The 21,196-nt window shown below is 38.2% G+C and overlaps 2 protein-coding genes across 2 annotated transcripts in view; both read right to left on the bottom strand.

Moving 5' to 3' along the window:
• LOC128656247 (TBC1 domain family member 24) overlaps nucleotides 1–21,196 on the bottom strand; it is a 115,623-nt gene that overhangs the window by 54,963 nt on the left and 39,464 nt on the right. The window lies entirely within an intron of this gene.
• On the bottom strand, nucleotides 3,808–6,981 carry LOC128656250 (uncharacterized). Its single transcript, XM_053710067.1, has 2 exons — nucleotides 6,744–6,981; nucleotides 3,808–6,331 (listed from the first exon to the last, which is right to left on the bottom strand). The coding sequence occupies exon 2, from the start codon at nucleotides 5,631–5,633 to the stop codon at nucleotides 4,203–4,205; it is 1,431 nt and encodes a 476-aa protein (XP_053566042.1). The 5' UTR covers nucleotides 5,634–6,331; nucleotides 6,744–6,981; the 3' UTR covers nucleotides 3,808–4,202.

The following is a 21,196-nucleotide window of genomic DNA, read 5'->3' as shown; positions in this document are numbered from 1 at the left end:
GCAGAGTCTGTTGTGTATTACACATTGTGTATATATAATATATAAGCTAATAATAAAGCAGTATAATACTGCAGCCTGTTGTGCATTACACATTGTGTATATATAATATATAAGTTAATAATAAAGCTGTATAATACTGCAGTCTGTTGTGCATTACACATTGTGTATATATAATATATAAGCTAATAATAAAGCTGTATAATACTGCAGTCTGTTGTGCATTACACATTGTGTGTATATAATATATAAGCTAATAATAAAGCTGTATAATACTGCAGTCTGTTGTGCATTACACATTGTGTATATATAATATATAAGCTAATAATAAAGCTATATAATACTGCAGAGTCTGTTGTGCATTACACATTGTGTATATATAATATATAAGCTAATAATAAAGCTGTATAATACTGCAGTCTGTTGTGCATTACACATTGTGTGTATATAATATATAAGCTAATAATAAAGCTGTATAATACTGCAGTCTGTTGTGCATTACACATTGTGTATATATAATATATAAGCTAATAATAAAGCTGTATAATACTGCAGCCTGTTGTGCATTACACATTGTGTATATATAATATATAAGTTAATAATAAAGCTGTATAATACTGCAGTCTGTTGTGCATTACACATTGTGTATATATAATATATAAGTTAATAATAAAGCTGTATAATACTGCAGTCTGTTGTGCATTACACATTGTGTGTATAATATATAAGCTAATAATAAAGCTTTATAATACTGCAGAGTCTGTTGTGTATTACACATTGTGTATATATAATATATAAGCTAATAATAAAGCAGTATAATACTGCAGCCTGTTGTGCATTACACATTGTGTATATATAATAACATAATTTATGCTTACCTGATAAATTCCTTTCTTCTGTTGTGTGATCAGTCCACGGGTCATCATTACTTCTGGGATATTATCTGCTCCCCTACAGGAAGTGCAAGAGGATTCACCCAGCAGAGTTGCTATATAGCTCCTCCCCTCTACGTCACCTCCAGTCATTCGACCAAGGACCAACGAGAAAGGAGAAGCCAAGGGTGTAGTGGTGACTGGAGTATAATTTAAAAAATATTTACCTGCCTTAAAAAAACAGGGCGGGCCGTGGACTGATCACACAACAGAAGAAAGGAATTTATCAGGTAAGCATAAATTATGTTTTCTTCTGTTATGTGTGATCAGTCCACGGGTCATCATTACTTCTGGGATACCAATACCAAAGCAAAAGTACACGGATGACGGGAGGGATAGGCAGGCTCATTATACAGAAGGAACCACTGCCTGAAGAACCTTTCTCCCAAAAATAGCCTCCGAAGAAGCAAAAGTGTCAAATTTGTAAAATTTGGAAAAAGTATGAAGCGAAGACCAAGTTGCAGCCTTGCAAATCTGTTCAACAGAGGCCTCATTCTTAAAGGCCCAAGTGGAAGCCACAGCTCTAGTGGAGTGAGCTGTAATTCTTTCAGGAGGCTGCTGTCCAGCAGTCTCATAGGCTAAACGTATTATGCTACGAAGCCAAAAAGAGAGAGAGGTAGCAGAAGCTTTTTGACCTCTCCTCTGTCCAGAATAAACGACAAACAGGGAAGAAGTTTGGTGAAAATCTTTAGTTGCCTGCAAGTAGAACTTGAGGGCACGAACTACATCCAGATTGTGTAGAAGACGTTCCTTCTTTGAAGAAGGATTTGGACACAAGGATGGAACAACAATCTCTTGATTGATGTTCCTGTTAGTGACTACCTTAGGTAAGAACCCAGGTTTAGTACGTAGAACTACCTTGTCTGAGTGAAAGATCAGATAAGGAGAATCACAATGTAGGGCTGATAACTCAGAGACTCTTCGAGCCGAGGAAATAGCCATTAAATATAGAACTTTCCAAGATAACAATTTTATATCAATGGAATGAAGGGGTTCAAACGGAACACCCTGTAAAACGTTAAGAACTAAGTTTAAACTCCATGGCGGAGCAACAGCTTTAAACACAGGCTTAATCCTAGTTAAAGCCTGACAAAAGGCCTGGACGTCTGGATTTTCTGACAGACGCCTGTGTAACAAGATGGACAGAGCTGAAATCTGTCCCTTTAATGAACTAGCTGATAAACCCTTTTCTAAACCTTCTTGTAGAAAGGACAATATCCTAGGGATCCTAACCTTACTCCAGGAGTAACGTTTGGATTCGCACCAGTATAGGTATTTACGCCATATTTTATGGTAAATCTTTCTGGTAACAGGCTTCCTAGCCTGTATCAGGGTATCAATAACCGACTCAGAAAAACCACGTTTTGATAAAATCAAGCGTTCAATTTCCAAGCAGTCAGTTTCAGAGAAGTTAGATTTTGATGTTTGAATGGACCCTGTATCAGAAGGTCCTGTCTTAGAGGTAGAGACCAAGGCGGACAGGATGACATGTCCACTAGATCTGCATACCAAGTCCTGCGTGGCCATGCAGGCGCTATTAGAATCACTGATGCTCTCTCCTGTTTGATTTTGGCAATCAATCGAGGAAGCAGCGGGAAGGGTGGAAACACATAAGCCATCCCGAAGTTCCAAGGTGCTGTCAAAGCATCTATCAGAACCGCTCCCGGATCCCTGGATCTGGACCCGTAGTGAGGAAGTTTGGCGTTCTGGCGAGACGCCATGAGATCTATCTCTGGTTTGCCCCAACGTCGAAGTATTTGGGCAAAGACCTCCGGATGAAGTTCCCACTCTCCCGGATGAAAAGTCTGGCGACTCAAGAAATCCGCCTCCCAGTTCTCCACTCCCGGGATGTGGATTGCTGACAGGTGGCAAGAGTGAGACTCTGCCCAGCGAATTATCTTTGATACTTCCATCATTGCTAGGGAGCTTCTTGTCCCTCCCTGATGGTTGATGTAAGCTACAGTCGTGATATTGTCCGACTGAAACCTGATGAACCCCCGAGTTGTTAATTGGGGCCAAGCCAGAAGGGCATTGAGAACTGCTCTCAATTCCAGAATGTTTATTGGAAGGAGACTCTCCTCCTGATTCCATAATCCCTGAGCCTTCAGAGAATTCCAGACAGCGCCCCAACCTAGTAGGCTGGCGTCTGTTGTTACAATTGTCCAGTCTGGCCTGCTGAATGGCATCCCCCTGGACAGGTGTGGCCGATAAAGCCACCATAGAAGAGAATTTCTGGTCTCTTGATTCAGATTCAGAGTAGGGGACAAATCTGAGTAATCCCCATTCCACTGACTTAGCATGCACAATTGCAGCGGTCTGAGGTGTAGGCGTGCAAAAGGTACTATGTCCATTGCCGCTACCATTAAGCCGATCACCTCCATGCATTGAGCTACTGACGGGTGTTGAATGGAATGAAGGACACGGCATGCATCTTGAAGCTTTGTTAACCTGTCTTCTGTCAGGTAAATCTTCATTTCTACAGAATCTATAAGAGTCCCCAAGAATGGAACTCTTGTGAGAGGAAAAAGAGAACTCTTCTTTTCGTTCACTTTCCATCCATGCGACCTTAGAAATGCCAGAACTAACTCTGTATGAGACTTGGCAGTTTGAAAGCTTGAAGCTTGTATTAGAATGTCGTCTAGGTACGGAGCTACCGAAATCCCTCGCGGTCTTAGTACCGCCAGAAGGGCACCCAGAACCTTTGTGAAGATTCTTGGGGCCGTAGCCAATCCGAATGGAAGAGCTACAAACTGGTAGTGCCTGTCTAGGAAGGCAAACCGTAGATACCGGTGATGATCTTTGTGAATCGGTATGTGAAGGTAAGCATCTTTTAAATCCACTGTGGTCATGTACTGACCCTTTTGGATCATGGGTAAGATTGTCCGAATAGTTTCCATTTTGAACGATGGAACTCTTAGGAATTTGTTTAGAATCTTTAAATCTAAGATTGGCCTGAAAGTTCCCTCTTTTTTGGGAACCACAAACAGGTTTGAGTAGAACCCTTGTCCTTGTTCCGACCGCGGAACCGGATGGATCACTCCCATTAATAACAGATCTTGTACACAGCGTAGAAACGCTTCTTTCTTTATCTGGTTTGTTGACAACCTTGACAGATGAAATCTCCCTCTTGGGGGAGATAATTTGAAGTCTAGAAGGTATCCCTGAGATATGATCTCTAGCGCCCAGGGATCCTGAACATCTCTTGCCCAGGCCTGGGCGAAGAGAGAAAGTCTGCCCCCCACTAGATCCGGTCCCGGATCGGGGGCTCTCGGTTCATGCTGTCTTTGGGGCGGCAGCAGGTTTCCTGGCCTGTTTGCCCTTGTTCCAGGACTGGTTAGGCTTCCAGCCTTGCCTGTAACGAGCAACAGCTCCTTCCTGTTTTGGTGCAGTGGAGGTTGATGCTGCTCCTGTTTTGAAATTCCGAAAGGGACGAAAATTAGACTGTCTAGCCTTAGCTTTGGCTTTGTCTTGAGGTAGGGCGTGGCCCTTACCTCCTGTAATGTCAGCGATAATTTCTTTCAAACCGGGCCCAAATAAAGACTGCCCCTTGAAAGGTATATTAAGTAATTTGGACTTAGAAGTAACATCAGCTGACCAGGATTTTAGCCACAGCGCCCTACGTGCCTGTATGGCGAATCCTGAGTTCTTAGCCGTAAGTTTGGTTAAATGTACTACGGCCTCCGAAATGAATGAATTAGCTAGTTTAAGGACTCTAAGCCTGTCCATAATGTCGTCTAGCGTAGATGAACTAAGGTTCTCTTCCAGAGACTCAATCCAAAATGCTGCCGCAGCCGTAATCGGCGCGATACATGCAAGGGGTTGCAATATAAAACCTTGTTGAACAAACATTTTCTTAAGGTAACCCTCTAATTTTTTATCCATTGGATCTGAGAAAGCACAGCTATCCTCCACCGGGATAGTGGTACGCTTAGCTAAAGTAGAAACTGCTCCCTCCACCTTAGGGACCGTTTGCCATAAGTCCCGAGTGGTGGCGTCTATTGGAAACATCTTTCTAAATATTGGAGGGGGTGAGAACGGCACACCGGGTCTATCCCACTCCTTAGTAACAATTTCAGTTAATCTCTTAGGTATAGGAAAAACGTCAGTACTCGCCGGTACCGCAAAGTATTTATCCAACCTGCACAGTTTCTCTGGTATTGCAACGGTGTTACAATCATTGAGAGCTGCTAAGACCTCCCCTAGTAATACACGGAGGTTCTCCAATTTAAATTTAAAATTTGAAATATCTGAATCCAATCTGTTTGGATCAGAACCGTCACCCACAGAATGAAGCTCTCCGTCCTCATGCTCTGCAAGCTGTGACGCAGTATCAGACATGGCCCTAGTATTGTCAGCGCACTCTGTTCTCACCCCAGAGTGATCACGCTTGCCTCTTAGTTCTGGTAATTTAGACAAAACTTCAGTCATAACAGTAGCCATATCATGTAATGTTATCTGTAATGGCCGCCCAGATGTATTAGGCGCCAAAATATCACGCACCTCCCGGGCGGGAGATGCAGGTACTGCCGCGTGAGGCGAGTTAGTCGGCATAACTCTCCCCTCGCAGTTTGGTGAAATTTGTTCACATTGTACAGATTGACTTTTATTTAAAGTAGCATCAATACAGTTAGTACATAAATTTCTATTGGGCTCCACCTTGGCATTGGAACAAATGACACAGATATCTTCCTCTGAGTCAGACATGTTTAACACACTAGCAATAACTAGCAACCTGGTTATAATCTTTTTTAGCAAAAACGTACTGTGCCTCAAAGAGGTACTAAACGATTAAATGACAGTTGAGATAATGAACTGAAAAACAGTTATAGCATCAAACTTTAAAACAACACAACTTTTAGCAAAGGTTTGTTCCCATTAGTAAAATAACAATAATTAAATTTGACATAAAAATTACAGAGCAACGTTTTTATTCACAGTCAATATGAAATTCTCACAGCTCTGCTGAGAGAATATACCTCCCTCCAAAGAAGTTTGAAGACCCCCTGAGATCTGTCAGAGATGAACCGGATCATGCAGGAAATATAAGAGTAGCTGACTGGAAATTTTTGATGCGTAGCAAAGAGCGCCAAAAACGGCCCCTCCCTCTCATACACAGCAGTGAAGAGAAACGAAACTGTCACAATTAAAAGCAAACAACTGCCAAGTGGAAATTAATGCCCAAATATTTATTCACTCAGTACCTCAGCAATGTAAACGATTCTACATTCCAGCAAAAACGTTTAACATGATAAATACTTATTAAAAGGATTAGAGACCTTTAACAGAGTAGTTCCGGTGAAATACCATCCCCAGAATACTGAAGTGTATACATACATGTCATTATAACGGTATGGCAGGATTTTCTCATCAATTCCATTCAGAAAATAAAAACTGCTACATACCTCAATGCAGATTCAACTGCCCGCTGTCCCCTGATCTGAAGCTTTTACCTCCCTCAGATGGCCGAGAACAGCAATATGATCTTAACGACTCCGGTTAAAATCATAGTAAAAAACTCTGGTAGATTCTTCTTCAAACTCTGCCAGAGAAGTAATAACACGCTCCGGTGCTATTGTAAAATAACAAACTTTTGATTGAAGTCATAAAAACTAAGTATAATCACCATAGTCCTCTCACACATCCTATCTAGTCGTTGGGTGCAAGAGAATGACTGGGACTGACGTAGAGGGGAGGAGCTATATGCAGCTCTGCTGGGTGAATCCTCTTGCATTTCCTGTTGGGGAGGAGTTATATCCCAGAAGTAATGATGACCCGTGGACTGATCACACATAACAGAAGAAAACTGCTACATACCTCAATGCAGATTTATCTGCCCGCTGTCCCCTGATCTGAAGCTTTTACCTCCCTCAGATGGCCGAGAAACAGCAATATGATCTTAACTACTCCGGTTAAAATCATAGTAAAAACTCTGGTAGATTCTTCTTCAAACTCTGCCAGAGAGGCAATAACACGCTCCGGTGCTATTGTAAAATAACAAACTTTTGATTGAAGTTATAAAAACTAAGTATAATCACCATAGTCCTCTCACACGTCCTATCTAGTCTTTGGGTGCAAGAGAATGACTGGGGGTGACGTAGAGGGGAGGAGCTATATAGCAACTCTGCTGGGTGAATCCTCTTGCACTTCCTGTAGGGGAGCAGATAATATCCCAGAAGTAATGATGACCCGTGGACTGATCACACATAACAGAAGAAATATAAGTTAATAATAAAGCTGTATAATACTGCAGTCTGTTGTGCATTGCACATTGTGTATATATAATATATAAGCTAATAATAAAGCTGTATAATACTGCAGTCTGTTGTGCATTACACATTGTGTATATATAATATATAAGCTAATAATAAAGCTGTATAATACTGCAGTCTGTTGTGCATTACACATTGTGTATATATAATATATAAGCTAATAATAAAGCTATATAATACTGCAGAGTCTGTTGTGCATTACACATTGTGTATATATAATATATAAGCTAATAATAAAGCTGTATAATACTGCAGTCTGTTGTGCATTACACATTGTGTATATATAATATATAAGCTAATAATAAAGCTGTATAATACTGCAGTCTGTTGTGCATTACACATTGTGTATATATAATATATAAGTTAATAATAAAGCTGTATAATACTGCAGTCTGTTGTGCATTACACATTGTGTATATATAATATATAAGCTAATAATAAAGCTGTATAATACTGCAGAGTCTGTTGTGCATTACACATTGTGTATATATAATATATAAGCTAATAATAAAGCTGTATAATACTGCAGTCTGTTGTGCATTACACATTGTGTATATATAATATATAAGCTAATAATAAAGCTGTATAATACTGCAGTCTGTTGTGCATTACACATTGTGTATATATAATATATAAGTTAATAATAAAGCTGTATAATACTGCAGTCTGTTGTGCATTACACATTGTGTATATATAATATATAAGCTAATAATAAAGCTGTATAATACTGCAGTCTGTTGTGCATTACACATTGTGTATATATAATATATAAGCTAATAATAAAGCTATTAGATGCATTAAACAGGATAAACGGGGCAGTACTATTGGGGTTAGAATATTGACACTAAGGAGGGGTTATGAATGGGAACCACTTGAAGCAGAAAAGGTTAAAATGGTAAATAAACAAAACTTTAAGAATCAATAAAAAGTTAATTAAAGGGACATAACATTAAAGGGATACGAAAATCAAAAGTAAACTTATAATTCAGATGTGCTTTGTTGAAAAGACTACCTAGTGAGCATCAGGAGCAGCAATGCATACTTGGATCTAGCTGCTGATTGGTGACTGCACACTTATGCCTCTTGTCGTTGGCTCACCAGATGAGCTCAGCTAGCTCCCAGTAGTGTGTTACTTCTCTGGTGCTGACTTTAACTATGATCCTGATGGTGAAAAAATTACCTCAATGGGGAGAAATCACACAGAATGTTTGGAGGTTTTTGAGCATTATATTTTAATGTATGTGTCTCGCCATCACATCCAGAACAATAGTTAAAGGGACAGTGAACTGAGTATAAAATGTATGAGAAATAGCGTATTCATGTTTATTTTGTATATGAAACATCTTGTTTTCTTATTTGAAACCTTAACCCATTAAAATTGGTTAAATTTGCAGGGAAATCAGATCTCCTTATTAACGTTCTGTACACACACACTTGCATCTTTATATTATCTCTGTCTGCAAACCTAAGTTCAAAATATTAACATTTTATCAGTTGTCTCTCCTACCACCTGCTGGGAGTGTAATTTCTTCTGCTGGTTATGTTTACACAGTTTTTCTTTACCCTATACTTAAGTACAGAAACTTTCATTATAAGTAAGGATAGAACAGGTTAAAGGACTCAATAAAGATTATGATCTAACAGTATTTTTTTAGATAAATATGTATTTTTTTAGATAAATATGTATTTCTTTAGATAAATATGTATTTCTTTAGATAAATATGTATTTCTTTGAATAAACATATCCAATCTGTATATCCTTAGCATCGAATATAGCTATAGCTAGCTAGCACACAGTAGTATAAGCATTGCATTTTATTTAATTTGTGCATGTCCTTTAAATTATGTAGATACACTATAATAAGGGTGTCAATAAATAGGTTCAAATATTGAAGTTTGGTCTGCATGCTTGCAGATAAACAAAATATCCAATAGATGGCAGCAGAGGATAAGGAATGATTACTTGGCGCCAAAAACACCTTTAAAAATTGATGGTAAAAGTTTGCACAAAATTGTATGATTAAAGGGGCAAGCCTGAAACGTCACTTTCTTTGTTTTATCTGTTTCTAATAAAGTGAACTTTTCAGATGGTGCTGTGGACCGACCATTGATTCTATACAGTTTTTTGGAGAGTTGGGCAGTTACTCTCAGGTCCACCTGGAGCTGTATCACTATGAATTATCCTGTTATATGTGTGCTAGATAAATTACCCTCATGTGTTTAATTTTCCTTTTATGATTCAGATAGAAAATACGATTTTAAACAATGACAAGAGACACATATGTGCAGCCACCAATTACCAGCTAGCTCCCAGTAGTTTAAATGTAATATGCTTTCTGAATCATGAACACATTTTTTTTTACTTTACTGTCCCTTTAAATAAACCCTACCTGTGTGATGCATTTTTTAAGCACCACAAGCATACAGGTATTTTCTGAAGATCATTACAGAAAAAAATAATTTCCATACTTTTAATGAAACAGCACGTTTGTCTTTGCAGAGTGCAAACAGGTTCTACAGGTTGTGATTGGATGAGCACATTTTAGTGAATGGAGGATAGACATATAAATTACTTGTATTGCAAATAAAACAAAAATAGACTTCAAATGACTGTTTTTAATGCAAATAATAAAAACAAACACATTTAAAAATCATGCACTGATGTACATAACTTTCCTGCTGAAAAACAAAAAAATCTGAGAATGTTTTTTAAACAGATCTTTTTCACCAGGGTCAATAAGCAAACAAAAGATATAAACAGGCAGTCAGGATTCAGGAATGGTGCGTTTACTACTGTGTTTACACAACATATCATCATGTGCTGCATGTAATTACTGCTTATTGCATAAATACACACTGACTGTAAAAACAAAGGCTTGATCAGCTTGGTTCTTGTTATCAGTGATACAAATATTTTCCATTACATAGAGAGAGAGTTAATCATAAGTGCACTAAAGAGACATCAGTGTATTGTATCTCTGCAGTGAGATTAAATGAAAATACTTAAAGGTCCATAAAAGTGGAAAAATAACATGCTATAATGTATTGGACTATCAACCCAACACTACTGAGTGATTAACCCCTGCATGGGCGTTAAACACACAGTAGATGTGGCACTCAGGACCTACGCAGCACTGCTGGTCCCAAGAGGAACTTGCTGCTGATCAAGTTGGCAGAACTAGTCACATGACTCAGATGTGTAACTATCCCTGCCGATTGGATCACTGATGTTCACTGCTCGGGACCAGCAGTACTCAATGGGTCCCAAGCTGTAGTTCTACTGTGTGTTCAACACCTTTGTGGTTAAATTATAATATTAATAATATTAAAAATTCCTATACATGCTGTAAAATGTGAGGTTGTTGGCACAGATAACTATTTTGTGTTGTTCAATGATTTTGAGCTTCAGGGGTATTAATGCAGACCTCTCAACTGTCCCTTTTTTTTTTACAGTGTATAGTGATACTAATAGGTATAGTGTGTAATGATACTAATAGGTACAGTGTGTAGTGATACTAATAGATACAGTGTGTAGTGATACTAATAGGTACAGTGTGTAGTGATACTAATAGATACAGTGTGTAGTGATACTAATAGATACAGTGTGTAGTAAAACTAATAGCTACAGTGTGTAGTGATACTAATAGCTACAGTGTATAGTGATACTAATAGATACAGTGTGTAGTGATACTAATAGATACAGTGTGACTGTGTAGTGATACTAATAGATACAGTGTGTAGTAAAACTAATAGCTAAAGTGTGTAGTGATACTAATAGCTACAGTGTATAGTGATACTAATAGATACAGTGTGTAGTGATACTAATAGCTACAGTGTGTAGTGATACTAATAGCTACAGTGTGTAGTGATACTAATAGATACAGTGTGTAGTGATACTAATAGCTACAGTGTATAGTGATACTAATAGATACAGTGTGTAGTGATACTAATAGATACAGTGTGACTGTGTAGTGATACTAATAGATACAGTGTGTAGTAAAACTAATAGCTAAAGTGTGTAGTGATACTAATAGCTACAGTGTATAGTGATACTAATAGATACAGTGTGTAGTGATACTAATAGCTACAGTGTGTAGTGATACTAATAGCTACAGTGTGTAGTGATACTAATAGATACAGTGTGTAGTGATACTAATAGGTACGGTTTGTAGTGATACTAATAGCTACAGTGTGTATTGATACTAATAGGTACAGTGTGTAGTGATACTAATAGATACAGTATGTAGTGATCCTAATAGATATAGTGTGTAGTGATACTAATAGCTACAGTGTGTAGTGATACTAATAGCTACAGTGTGTAGTGATACTAATAGGTACGGTTTGTAGTGATACTAATAGATACAGTGTGTATTGATACTAATAGGTACAGTGTGTAGTGATACTAATAGATACAGTATGTAGTGATACTAATAGATACAGTGTGTATTGATACTAATGGGTACAGTGTGTAGTGATACTAATAGATACAGTATGTAGTGATACTAATAGATACAGTATGTAGTGATACTAATAGATACAGTGTGTAGTGATACTAATAGGTACAGTGTGTTGTGATACTAATAGATAGTGTGTAGTGATGTTAATAGGTACAGTGTTTTGTGATACTAATAGGTACAGTGTGTAGTGATACTAATAGGTACAGTGTCTAGTGATACCTATAAGTATCAGTAAACACTGTATCTAGAAGTATCACTACACACTGTACCTATTAGTATCACTACACGCTGTACCTATTAGTATCACTACAAACTGTAGCTATTAGTATCACTACACACTGTAGCTATTAGTGTCACTACACACTGTAGCTATTAGTATCACTACACACTGTAGCTATTAGTATCACTACACACTGTAGCTATTAGTATCAATACAGGCTGTACCTATTAGTATCACTACACACTGTATATTTAAGTATAACTACACACTGTACCTATTAGTATCACTACACACTGTAGCTAGAAGTATCACTACACACTGTAGCTAGAAGTATCACTACACACTGTAGCTATTAGTATCACTACACACTGTACCTATTAGTATCACTACACACTGTAGCTAGAAGTATCACTACACACTGTAGCTAGAAGTATCACTACACACTGTAGCTATTAGTATCACTACACACTGTATCTATTAGTATCACTACACAGTCACACTGTAGCTATTAGTATCACTACACACTGTAGCTATTAGTATCACTAAACACTGTAGCTATTAGTATCAATACAGGCTGTACCTATTAGTATCACTACACACTGTATATTTAAGTATAACTACACACTGTACCTATTAGTATCACTACACACTGTAGCTAGAAGTATCACTACACACTGTAGCTAGAAGTATCACTACACACTGTAGCTATTAGTATCACTACACACTGTACCTATTAGTATCACTACACACTGTAGCTAGAAGTATCACTACACACTGTAGCTAGAAGTATCACTACATACTGTAGCTATTAGTATCACTACACACTGTAGCTATTAGTATCACTACACACTGTATCTATTAGTATCACTACACACTGTATCTATTAGTATCACTACACACTGTAGCTATTAGTATCACTACAGGCTGTAGCTATTAGTATCACTACAGGCTGTAGCTATTAGTATCAATACAGGCTGTACCTATTAGTATCACTACACACTGTAGCTATTAGTATCACTACAGGCTGTACCTGTTATTTCTTTTTTATTTCTCTAACTTGGGCATCTTGTGAGACAGCCGTAAACAATTTCCTTCCCTTTATAGTTCACACAATGACCTGTTTATTTACAGTCATGCCAGCGTTCAAAACCAAAAGCCCAGAGTCACACAAGTTCATATAGAAAGGTATGTGGGCTGTTATTTGGTGGAAACTGTGAATATAATAGTTTACTGGACTCCATTTAAAATTTCCAAGAGAGAGCTACTACAAGCCATCTCTAGCTGTGTAAATAGTTCCTTTAGCGGACACTTAAAGGGACATAACACCCATATGCTAAATCACTTGTGATGCAGCATAACTGTAAAAAGGTGACAAGAAAATATCACCTGAACATCTCTATGTAAAATGGGAGATATTTTACTTTCAAATGTCTTCAGCTCACCAGAGTAAGTGCTATGTGAACAGTTATACTTTAGCTGCTGTCCAGCTGCAAGTTGGAAAAACATAAACATCAGCAGTGCTGTGGTCATGCTTTGCTTTACTGTGATCTCATGAGATTTCACTGAAATCTTTTGAGGTTTCATATTAAACTTCCAGAAAAGACCAGTAAATACAGTAGATCTGCATAAACAACAACTGCATGATAAAAAGACAATGCAATAGCACTTAGTCTAAACTTCTAATGAGCGGTAGATTTTTTTTCTGACAAATTTCATTTATGTCTATTTCCACTCCTTCTATATCATGTGACAGCCATCAGCCAATCACACATCCATATATGTATAGTCTGTGAATTCTTGCACATGCTCAGTAGGAGCTGGTGACTCAAAAAGTGTAAATATAAAAAGACTGTGTACATTTTGTTAATGGAAGTAAATAGGAAAGTTGTTTACAATTCATGAAAGTTTAATTTTGACTTGAGTGTCTCTTTAAACTGAATAGGAAAATAATATGACTGTGCCTGCACATGACAGATGTACACTCACTTGCAAGTCCTGGGACAAGCATACTGATTGGCAGCTTAGAGTTTCTTTACAGTGCAGTGTGAGGTGAAATGTCTTCCTTTTTTACATAGAGATGTTCAGGTGATATTTTCTAGTCAGCTTTTTACAGCTATAAAACCCATGATTCAAACAGAGATTGCAGTTTTAAGAGACTTTCCTATTTACTTTCATTATCAAATTGTGAGCCTGTGATTGGCTAATGGCTGTCACATGATACAAGGGGCCACCAAATAGATGTTTGGCAGGAAAATAATTCTACTGATCGTTTAAAATTCAGAGTATTCTGCCTTTGTTGATTATGCTATTCTGTTGTATTTAATGTTTTTTTTTAAAGGTACATAACACTAAGTAAATACCACAAATAATGATATGTTTTAGTTTGATAAATTATATAATTATTAAAGGCCCACTAAACACAGTAGAATAGCATAATCAATAAACTCATATTAAAAAGACAATGCAAAAGCACTTAGTTTGAATTTTAAATGATAGATTTCTTCTCTGACAAATTTTTAAGTCTGTTCAATCTTACTTCCCCCTGCATCATGTGACCACCATCAGCAAATCAACAAAATGAATATACTGTGAATTCTTGCACATGCTCATTAGGTGCCAATGCTTTAGAAAGTGTGTATATATGTAACTATATAAAGATTGTGCATATTTAGATAATGGAAGTGAATTGGAAAGTTATTTAAAATTGTGTACCCTATCTGAATCATGAACTTTTAATTTCGACTTTAGTGTTCCTTTAAAGAAACACATGTAAAGTTTTAGTTTCTGTGTATGAATTGGGACCATAATGTAACTTTAGTTGTCCAAGGTTTAAAAGGCTGATCTTCTTCCTATCTAATCTCCTCTTCTGCGGTTAGTTAGTAACCTTTATAAATGAGCTGATAACAATCTTATAGGGTTGTTTCTGGTAAACGTTAATTAAATTTTAGGGGCATATGTACATATGCTCTGCATGACCAGTGCACCCTCATTCAAATGTGACGGCTCATAGAGTCGTGGTGGTTTTGTGCGGTACAAACTGAGTCATTAGTGACGCAGATCCATGCCACTGCCAGCTCCCTGATGTTGTCTGAATGAGTGTGCTACTGGGCATGTGCAGCATATGTTCACGTTCACCTAAACCAGTAGTAATTTTACTAGAACCATTTTTGTTTATAAAATTAAATTGCAACAAAGCTTCTGTTCACAAGTGAAATGCACTTGTACACGTTTCAGTTTCAACTATTATGTCCCTTTAATCAAATTATTTGAAAGAGGCAAATAGAAAATTCCCTAATAGCACTCTTATGACATGAGTTTAATTATACAAAGCGCAAAAGGCTAACTAAAGAAACCATATCATGCCTTTTGGCTCATACACTTTCATTTTTAAGAGACAAAGTTCTTTGGTTCATACATACACACCCACCCACACACACACATATATATATATATATATATATATATATATATATATATATATATATATATATATATATATATACACATACTGTACATACATTCATACACACATACAAACATACTGTAGATACATACATACACATACAAACATACTGTAGATACATACATACACACATACTGTACATACATACTATACATACACACATACTGTACATACATACACATACAAACATATTTTACATACATACTGTACATACATTCATACATATGCACATACTGTACATAAATACTTTCATACACACATACTGTACATACATACATACATACTGTACATACATACACATACATACACACATACTGTACATACATTCATACATACACACACACATACTGTACATACATACATATACACATACTGTACATACATTCATACACACATACATACACACATACTGTACATACATACATATACAAACATACTTACATACATTCATACATACACACATACTGTACATACATACATTCATACACACATACTGTGTACATACATACATACACATACAAACATACTGTACATACATACATTCATACATACACACATACTGTACATACATACATACACATACAAACGTATTGTACATACATACAAACATACTGTACATACATACATTCATACATACACACATACTGTACATACATACATACACATACAAACGTATTGTACATACATACACACATACTGTACATACATACATATACAAACATACTTACATACATTCATACATACACACATACTGTAAATACATACATTCATACACACATACTGTACATACATACATACACACATAGGGCCTGATCCGATATGCAGCGTCGCCCGCAAAAGCCGGCGACACCAAATTTTGCGCGGGTTTGGTATCCTATATACAGCGTAACCTAGAAGTTACGCTCGTATATTTCTGCCTTCGGCCGTAGTTTTTTGGCCCATAGACAGGTATACCAAACCCGCTTAGTTTGGTATCCAATATACAGCGTAAGGACTTACGTGGCGAAAATGGAGAAATCTTACTCCATTTTCACCTCGCCACAAATTGCAGGCGTAGTAAGCCTTACGCTGAGTATTGGAGCCCTGCAACTCCCTAAACTGCCTGCAAAATAAAACCTAACACCTAACGCATGCGCAATGTCTATCTACCTGTCAGCCGCAATCCCTAATAAAGTGTTTAACCCCTAAACTGACGCTCCCGGACCCCGCCGCCAGCTACATTAAATGTCTAACCCCTAATGTGATCCCCCTACACTGCCGCCACCTATATTAAAATTATTACCCCCTAATGTGAGCCCCTACCCCGCCGCCATTTATTCTAACTACATTACCCCCTAATGTGAGCCCCTACACCGCCGCCACCTATTTTAACTACATTGCCCCCTAATGTGAGCCCCCTACCCCGCCGCCACCTATTTTAACTACATTACCCCTAATGTGAGCCCCCTACTCCAATGCCACCTATATTCAAATGATTAACCCCTAATCTAATCCCCCTACACCGCCGCCACCTACATTAAAATGATTAACCCCTAATCTAATCCCCCTACACCGCCGCCACCTATATTAAAATGATTAACCCCTAATCTAATCCCCCTACACCGCCGCCACCTACATTAAAATGATTAACCCCTAATCTAATCCCCCTACACCGCCGCCACCTATATTAAAATGATTAACCCCTAATCTAATCCCCCTACACCGCCGCCACCTACATTAAAATGATTAACCCCTATTCTAATCCCCCTACACCGCCGCCACCTATATTAAAATGATTAACCCCTAATCTAATCCCCCTACACCGCCGCCACCTATATTAAATCGATTAACCACTAAACCTAAGTCTAACCCTAACACCCCCTAACGTAATTATTATTAAAATAAATCTAAATAATATTAATAATATTAACTAAATTATTCCTATTTAAATCTAAATACTTACCTATAAAATAAACCCTAAGATAGCTACAATATAATTAATAATTACATTGTAGCTATTTTAGGGTTTATATTTATTTTACAGGTAACTTGGTATTTATTTTAACTAGGTACAATAGCTATTAAATAGTTAATAACTATTTAATAGCTACCTAGTTAAAATAATTACCAAATTACTTGTAAAATAAATCCTAACCTAAGTTACAAATACACCTACACTATCAATAAATTAATTAAATAAACTACAATGATCTAAAATATAATTAAATACACTAAACTAAATTACAAAAACAAACAAACACTAAATTACAAAAAATAAAAAAAGATTACAAGAATTTTAAGCTAATTACACCTAATCTAAGCCCCCTAATAAAATAACAAAGCCCCCCAAAATACAAAAGTGTCCCTACCCTAAACTAAATTACAAAAAGTAATCAGCTCTATTACCAGCCCTTAAAAGGGCCTTTTGTGGGGCATTGCCCCAAAGTAATCAGCTCTTTTACCTGTAAAAAAACAACAACAACCCCCCCCATTACAACCCACCACCCACACACCCCTACTCTAAAACCCACCCTATCCCCCCTTAAAAAAACCTAAGTCTAACCCCCAAGTGGTCCTTACCTGTCCTGAAGACCGGCGGAGAAGGTCCTGTTCCAGGCAGAGAAGTCTTCTTCCAGGCGGCGACCTCTTCTTCCAGGAACCAGCCGTCGCGGAGCGGAGGAGTTGAAGACCGATGACCACGGAGCTGAAGACCGTCCTCTCTGGAACTGAAGACCGGCGATGCAGGAACTGAAGATCGGCGAAGCTGGAACTGAAGACCGGAGCCATGGAGCGTGGAGGATCATCTTCATACGATCGCCGCCGTACACTGAATAAGAATTCAAGGTACGGAATTAAAAATGGCGTCCCTTGAATTCCTATTGGCTGATTTGAGCCTTCAAATTCAAATCAGCCAATGGGATAAAAGCTACTTTAATTCTATTGGCTGATTTGAATAGCCAATAGAATAAGAGCTACTGTAATTCTATTGGCTATTCTAATCAGCCAATAGAATTACAGTAGCTCTTATTCTATTGGCTATTCAAATCAGCCAATAGAATTAAAGTAGCTTTCATCCGATTGGCTGATTTGAATTTGAAGGCTCAAATCAGCCAATAGGAATTCAAGGGACGCCATTTTTAATCGAGTACCTTGAATTCCTATTCAGTGTACGGCGGCGATCGTATGAAGAGGATCCTCCACGCTCCATGGCTCCGGTCTTCAGTTCCAGCTTCGCCGATCTTCAGTTCCTGCATCGCCGGTCTTCAGTTCCAGAGAGGACGGTCTTCAGCTCCGCAGTCATCGGTCTTCAACTCCTCCGCTCCGCGCCGGCTGGTTCCTGGAAGAAGAAGAGGTTGCCGCCTGGAAGAAGACTTCTCCGCCTGGAACAGGACCTTCTCCGCCGGTCTTCAGGACAGGTAAGGACTAGTGATGTCGCGAATTGTTCGCCGGCGAATAGTTCCCGGCGAACATAGCATGTTCGCGTTTGCCTCGGCGGGCGAACATATGCGATGTTCGATCCGCCCCCTATTCGTCATCATTGAGTAAACTTTGACCCTGTACCTCACAGTCAGAATACACATTACAGCCAATCACCAGCAGACCTTCCCTCCCAGACCCTCCCACCTCCTGGACAGCATCCATTTTAGATTCATTTGGAAGCTGCATTCTTAGTGAGAGGAGGGACAGTGTAGCTGCTGCTGATTTAATAGGGAAATCGATAGCTAGGCTAGTGTATTCAGTGTCCACTACAGTCCTGAAGGACTCATCTGATCTCTGTGGTAAGGACAGCACCCCAAAAGGCCATTTTTAGGGCTAGAACATCAGTCTGCTTTTTTTTTTTTTTTTTTCCTGTGTAATCTAATTGCAGTTGCCTGCCTGCCAGCGTGTGTGTCAGGCTCACAGCGTATACTGTGCCCACTTGCCCAGTGCCACCACTCATATCTGGTGTAACAGTAGTGTACATTTAAAAAAAAAAAAAACTTTTTTGACTGTGAAATAATAGCAGACAGCTGCCAGTACCCAAGATGGCCGCCAATAAGGCAGATGGGGAGGGTTAGAGAGCTGTTTTGGGGGGGGGATCAGGGAGGTTGGGGGCTAAGGGGGGATGCTACACCACAGCATATGTAAATATGCTATAAAAAATTTTTTAAAAACCTTTTATTTTAGTACTGGCAGACTTTCTGCCAGTACTTAAGATGGCGGGGACAATTGTGGGGTGGGGGAGGGAAGGGAGCTGTTTGGGAGGGATCAGGGGGTCTGATGTGTCAGGTGGGAGGCTGATCTCTACACTAAAGCTAAAATTAACCCTGCAAGCTCCCTACAAACTACCTAATTAACCCCTTCACTGCTAGCCATAATACACGTGTGATGCGCAGCAGCATTTAGCGGCCTTCTAATTACCAGAAAGCAACGCCAAAGTCATATATGTCTGCTATTTCTGAACAAAGGGGATCCCAGAGAAGCATTTACAACCATTTGTGCCATAATTGCACAAGCTGTTTGTAAATAATTTCAGTGAGAAACCTAAAATTGCGAAAAAATTTAAGTTTTTTTAAAATTTGATCGCATTTGGCGGTGAAATGGTGGCATGAAATATACCAAAATGGGCCTAGATCAATACTTTGGGTTGTCTACTACACTACACTTAAGCTAAAATTAACTCTACAAGCTGCCTACATGCCCCCTAATTAACCCCTTCACTGCTGGGCATAAAACACGTGTGGTGCGCAGTGGCATTTAGCAGCCTTCTAATTACCAAAAAGCAACGCCAAAGCCATATAAGTCTGCTATAATGGCATGTCTGGCACACAGTGTTGGGGCAAGGGTCCATCTGACCACTGATACCTGGTCTGCAAAGCATGGTCAGGGCAGATATATCACCTACACTGCGCACTGTGAAGCGGGCGTAACCCTTACACGTAACCATTACACTACCTGATCGATACAACATCATACCTGATGTTTTAAAGCACGTTATTCCAAACAATTTAGGAATGTTAGGTGATTTATGCCCTTTATGGATTAAAACCAGACTCTGCATCAACTATGTAATTTTCCATGGGAGTTTTGCCATGGATCCCCCTCCGGCATGCCACAGTCCAGGTGTTAGTGCCCTTGAAACAACTTTTCCATCACTATTGTGGCCAGAAAGAGTCCCTGTGGGTTTTAAAATTCGCCTGCCTATTGAAGTCTATGGCGGTTCACGAACATTTGCGGAAGTTCACGTTCGCCGTTCGCGAACCCAATTTTTTAGGTTCGCGACATCACTAGTAAGGACCACTTGGGGGTTAGACTTAGGTTTTTTAAGGGGGGATAGGGTGGGTTTTAGAGTAGGGGTGTGTGGGTGGTGGGTTGTAATGGGGGGGGGGTTGTTCTTTTTTTTTTTACAGGTAAAAGAGCTGATTACTTTGGGGCAATGCCCCACAAAAGGCCCTTTTAAGGGCTGGTAATAGAGCTGATTACTTTTTGTAATTTAGTTTAGGGTAGGGACATTTTTTTATTTTGGGGGGCTTTGTTATTTTATTAGGGGGCTTAGATTAGGTGTAATTAGCTTAACATTCTTGTAATCTTTTTTTATTTTTTGTAATTTATAGTTTGTTTTTGTAATTTAGTTTAGTGTATTTAATTATATTTTAGTTTAGATAATTGTAGTTTATTTAATTAATTTATTGATAGTGTAGGTGTATTTGTAACTTAGGTTAGGATTTATTTTACAGGTAATTTGGTAATTATTTTAACTAGGTAGCTATTAAATAGTTATTAACTATTTAATAGCTATTGTACCTAGTTAAAATAAATAACAAGTTACCTGTAAAATAAATATAAACCCTAAAATAGCTACAATGTAATTATTAATTATATTGTAGCTATCTTAGGGT

This window comes from Bombina bombina, chromosome 1 (genome assembly GCF_027579735.1).
Source record: "Bombina bombina isolate aBomBom1 chromosome 1, aBomBom1.pri, whole genome shotgun sequence".
NCBI lineage: Eukaryota > Metazoa > Chordata > Amphibia > Anura > Bombinatoridae > Bombina > Bombina bombina.
Note: the sequence above shows the minus strand (reverse complement) of the source record. Positions and strands in the feature narration are given on the sequence as shown.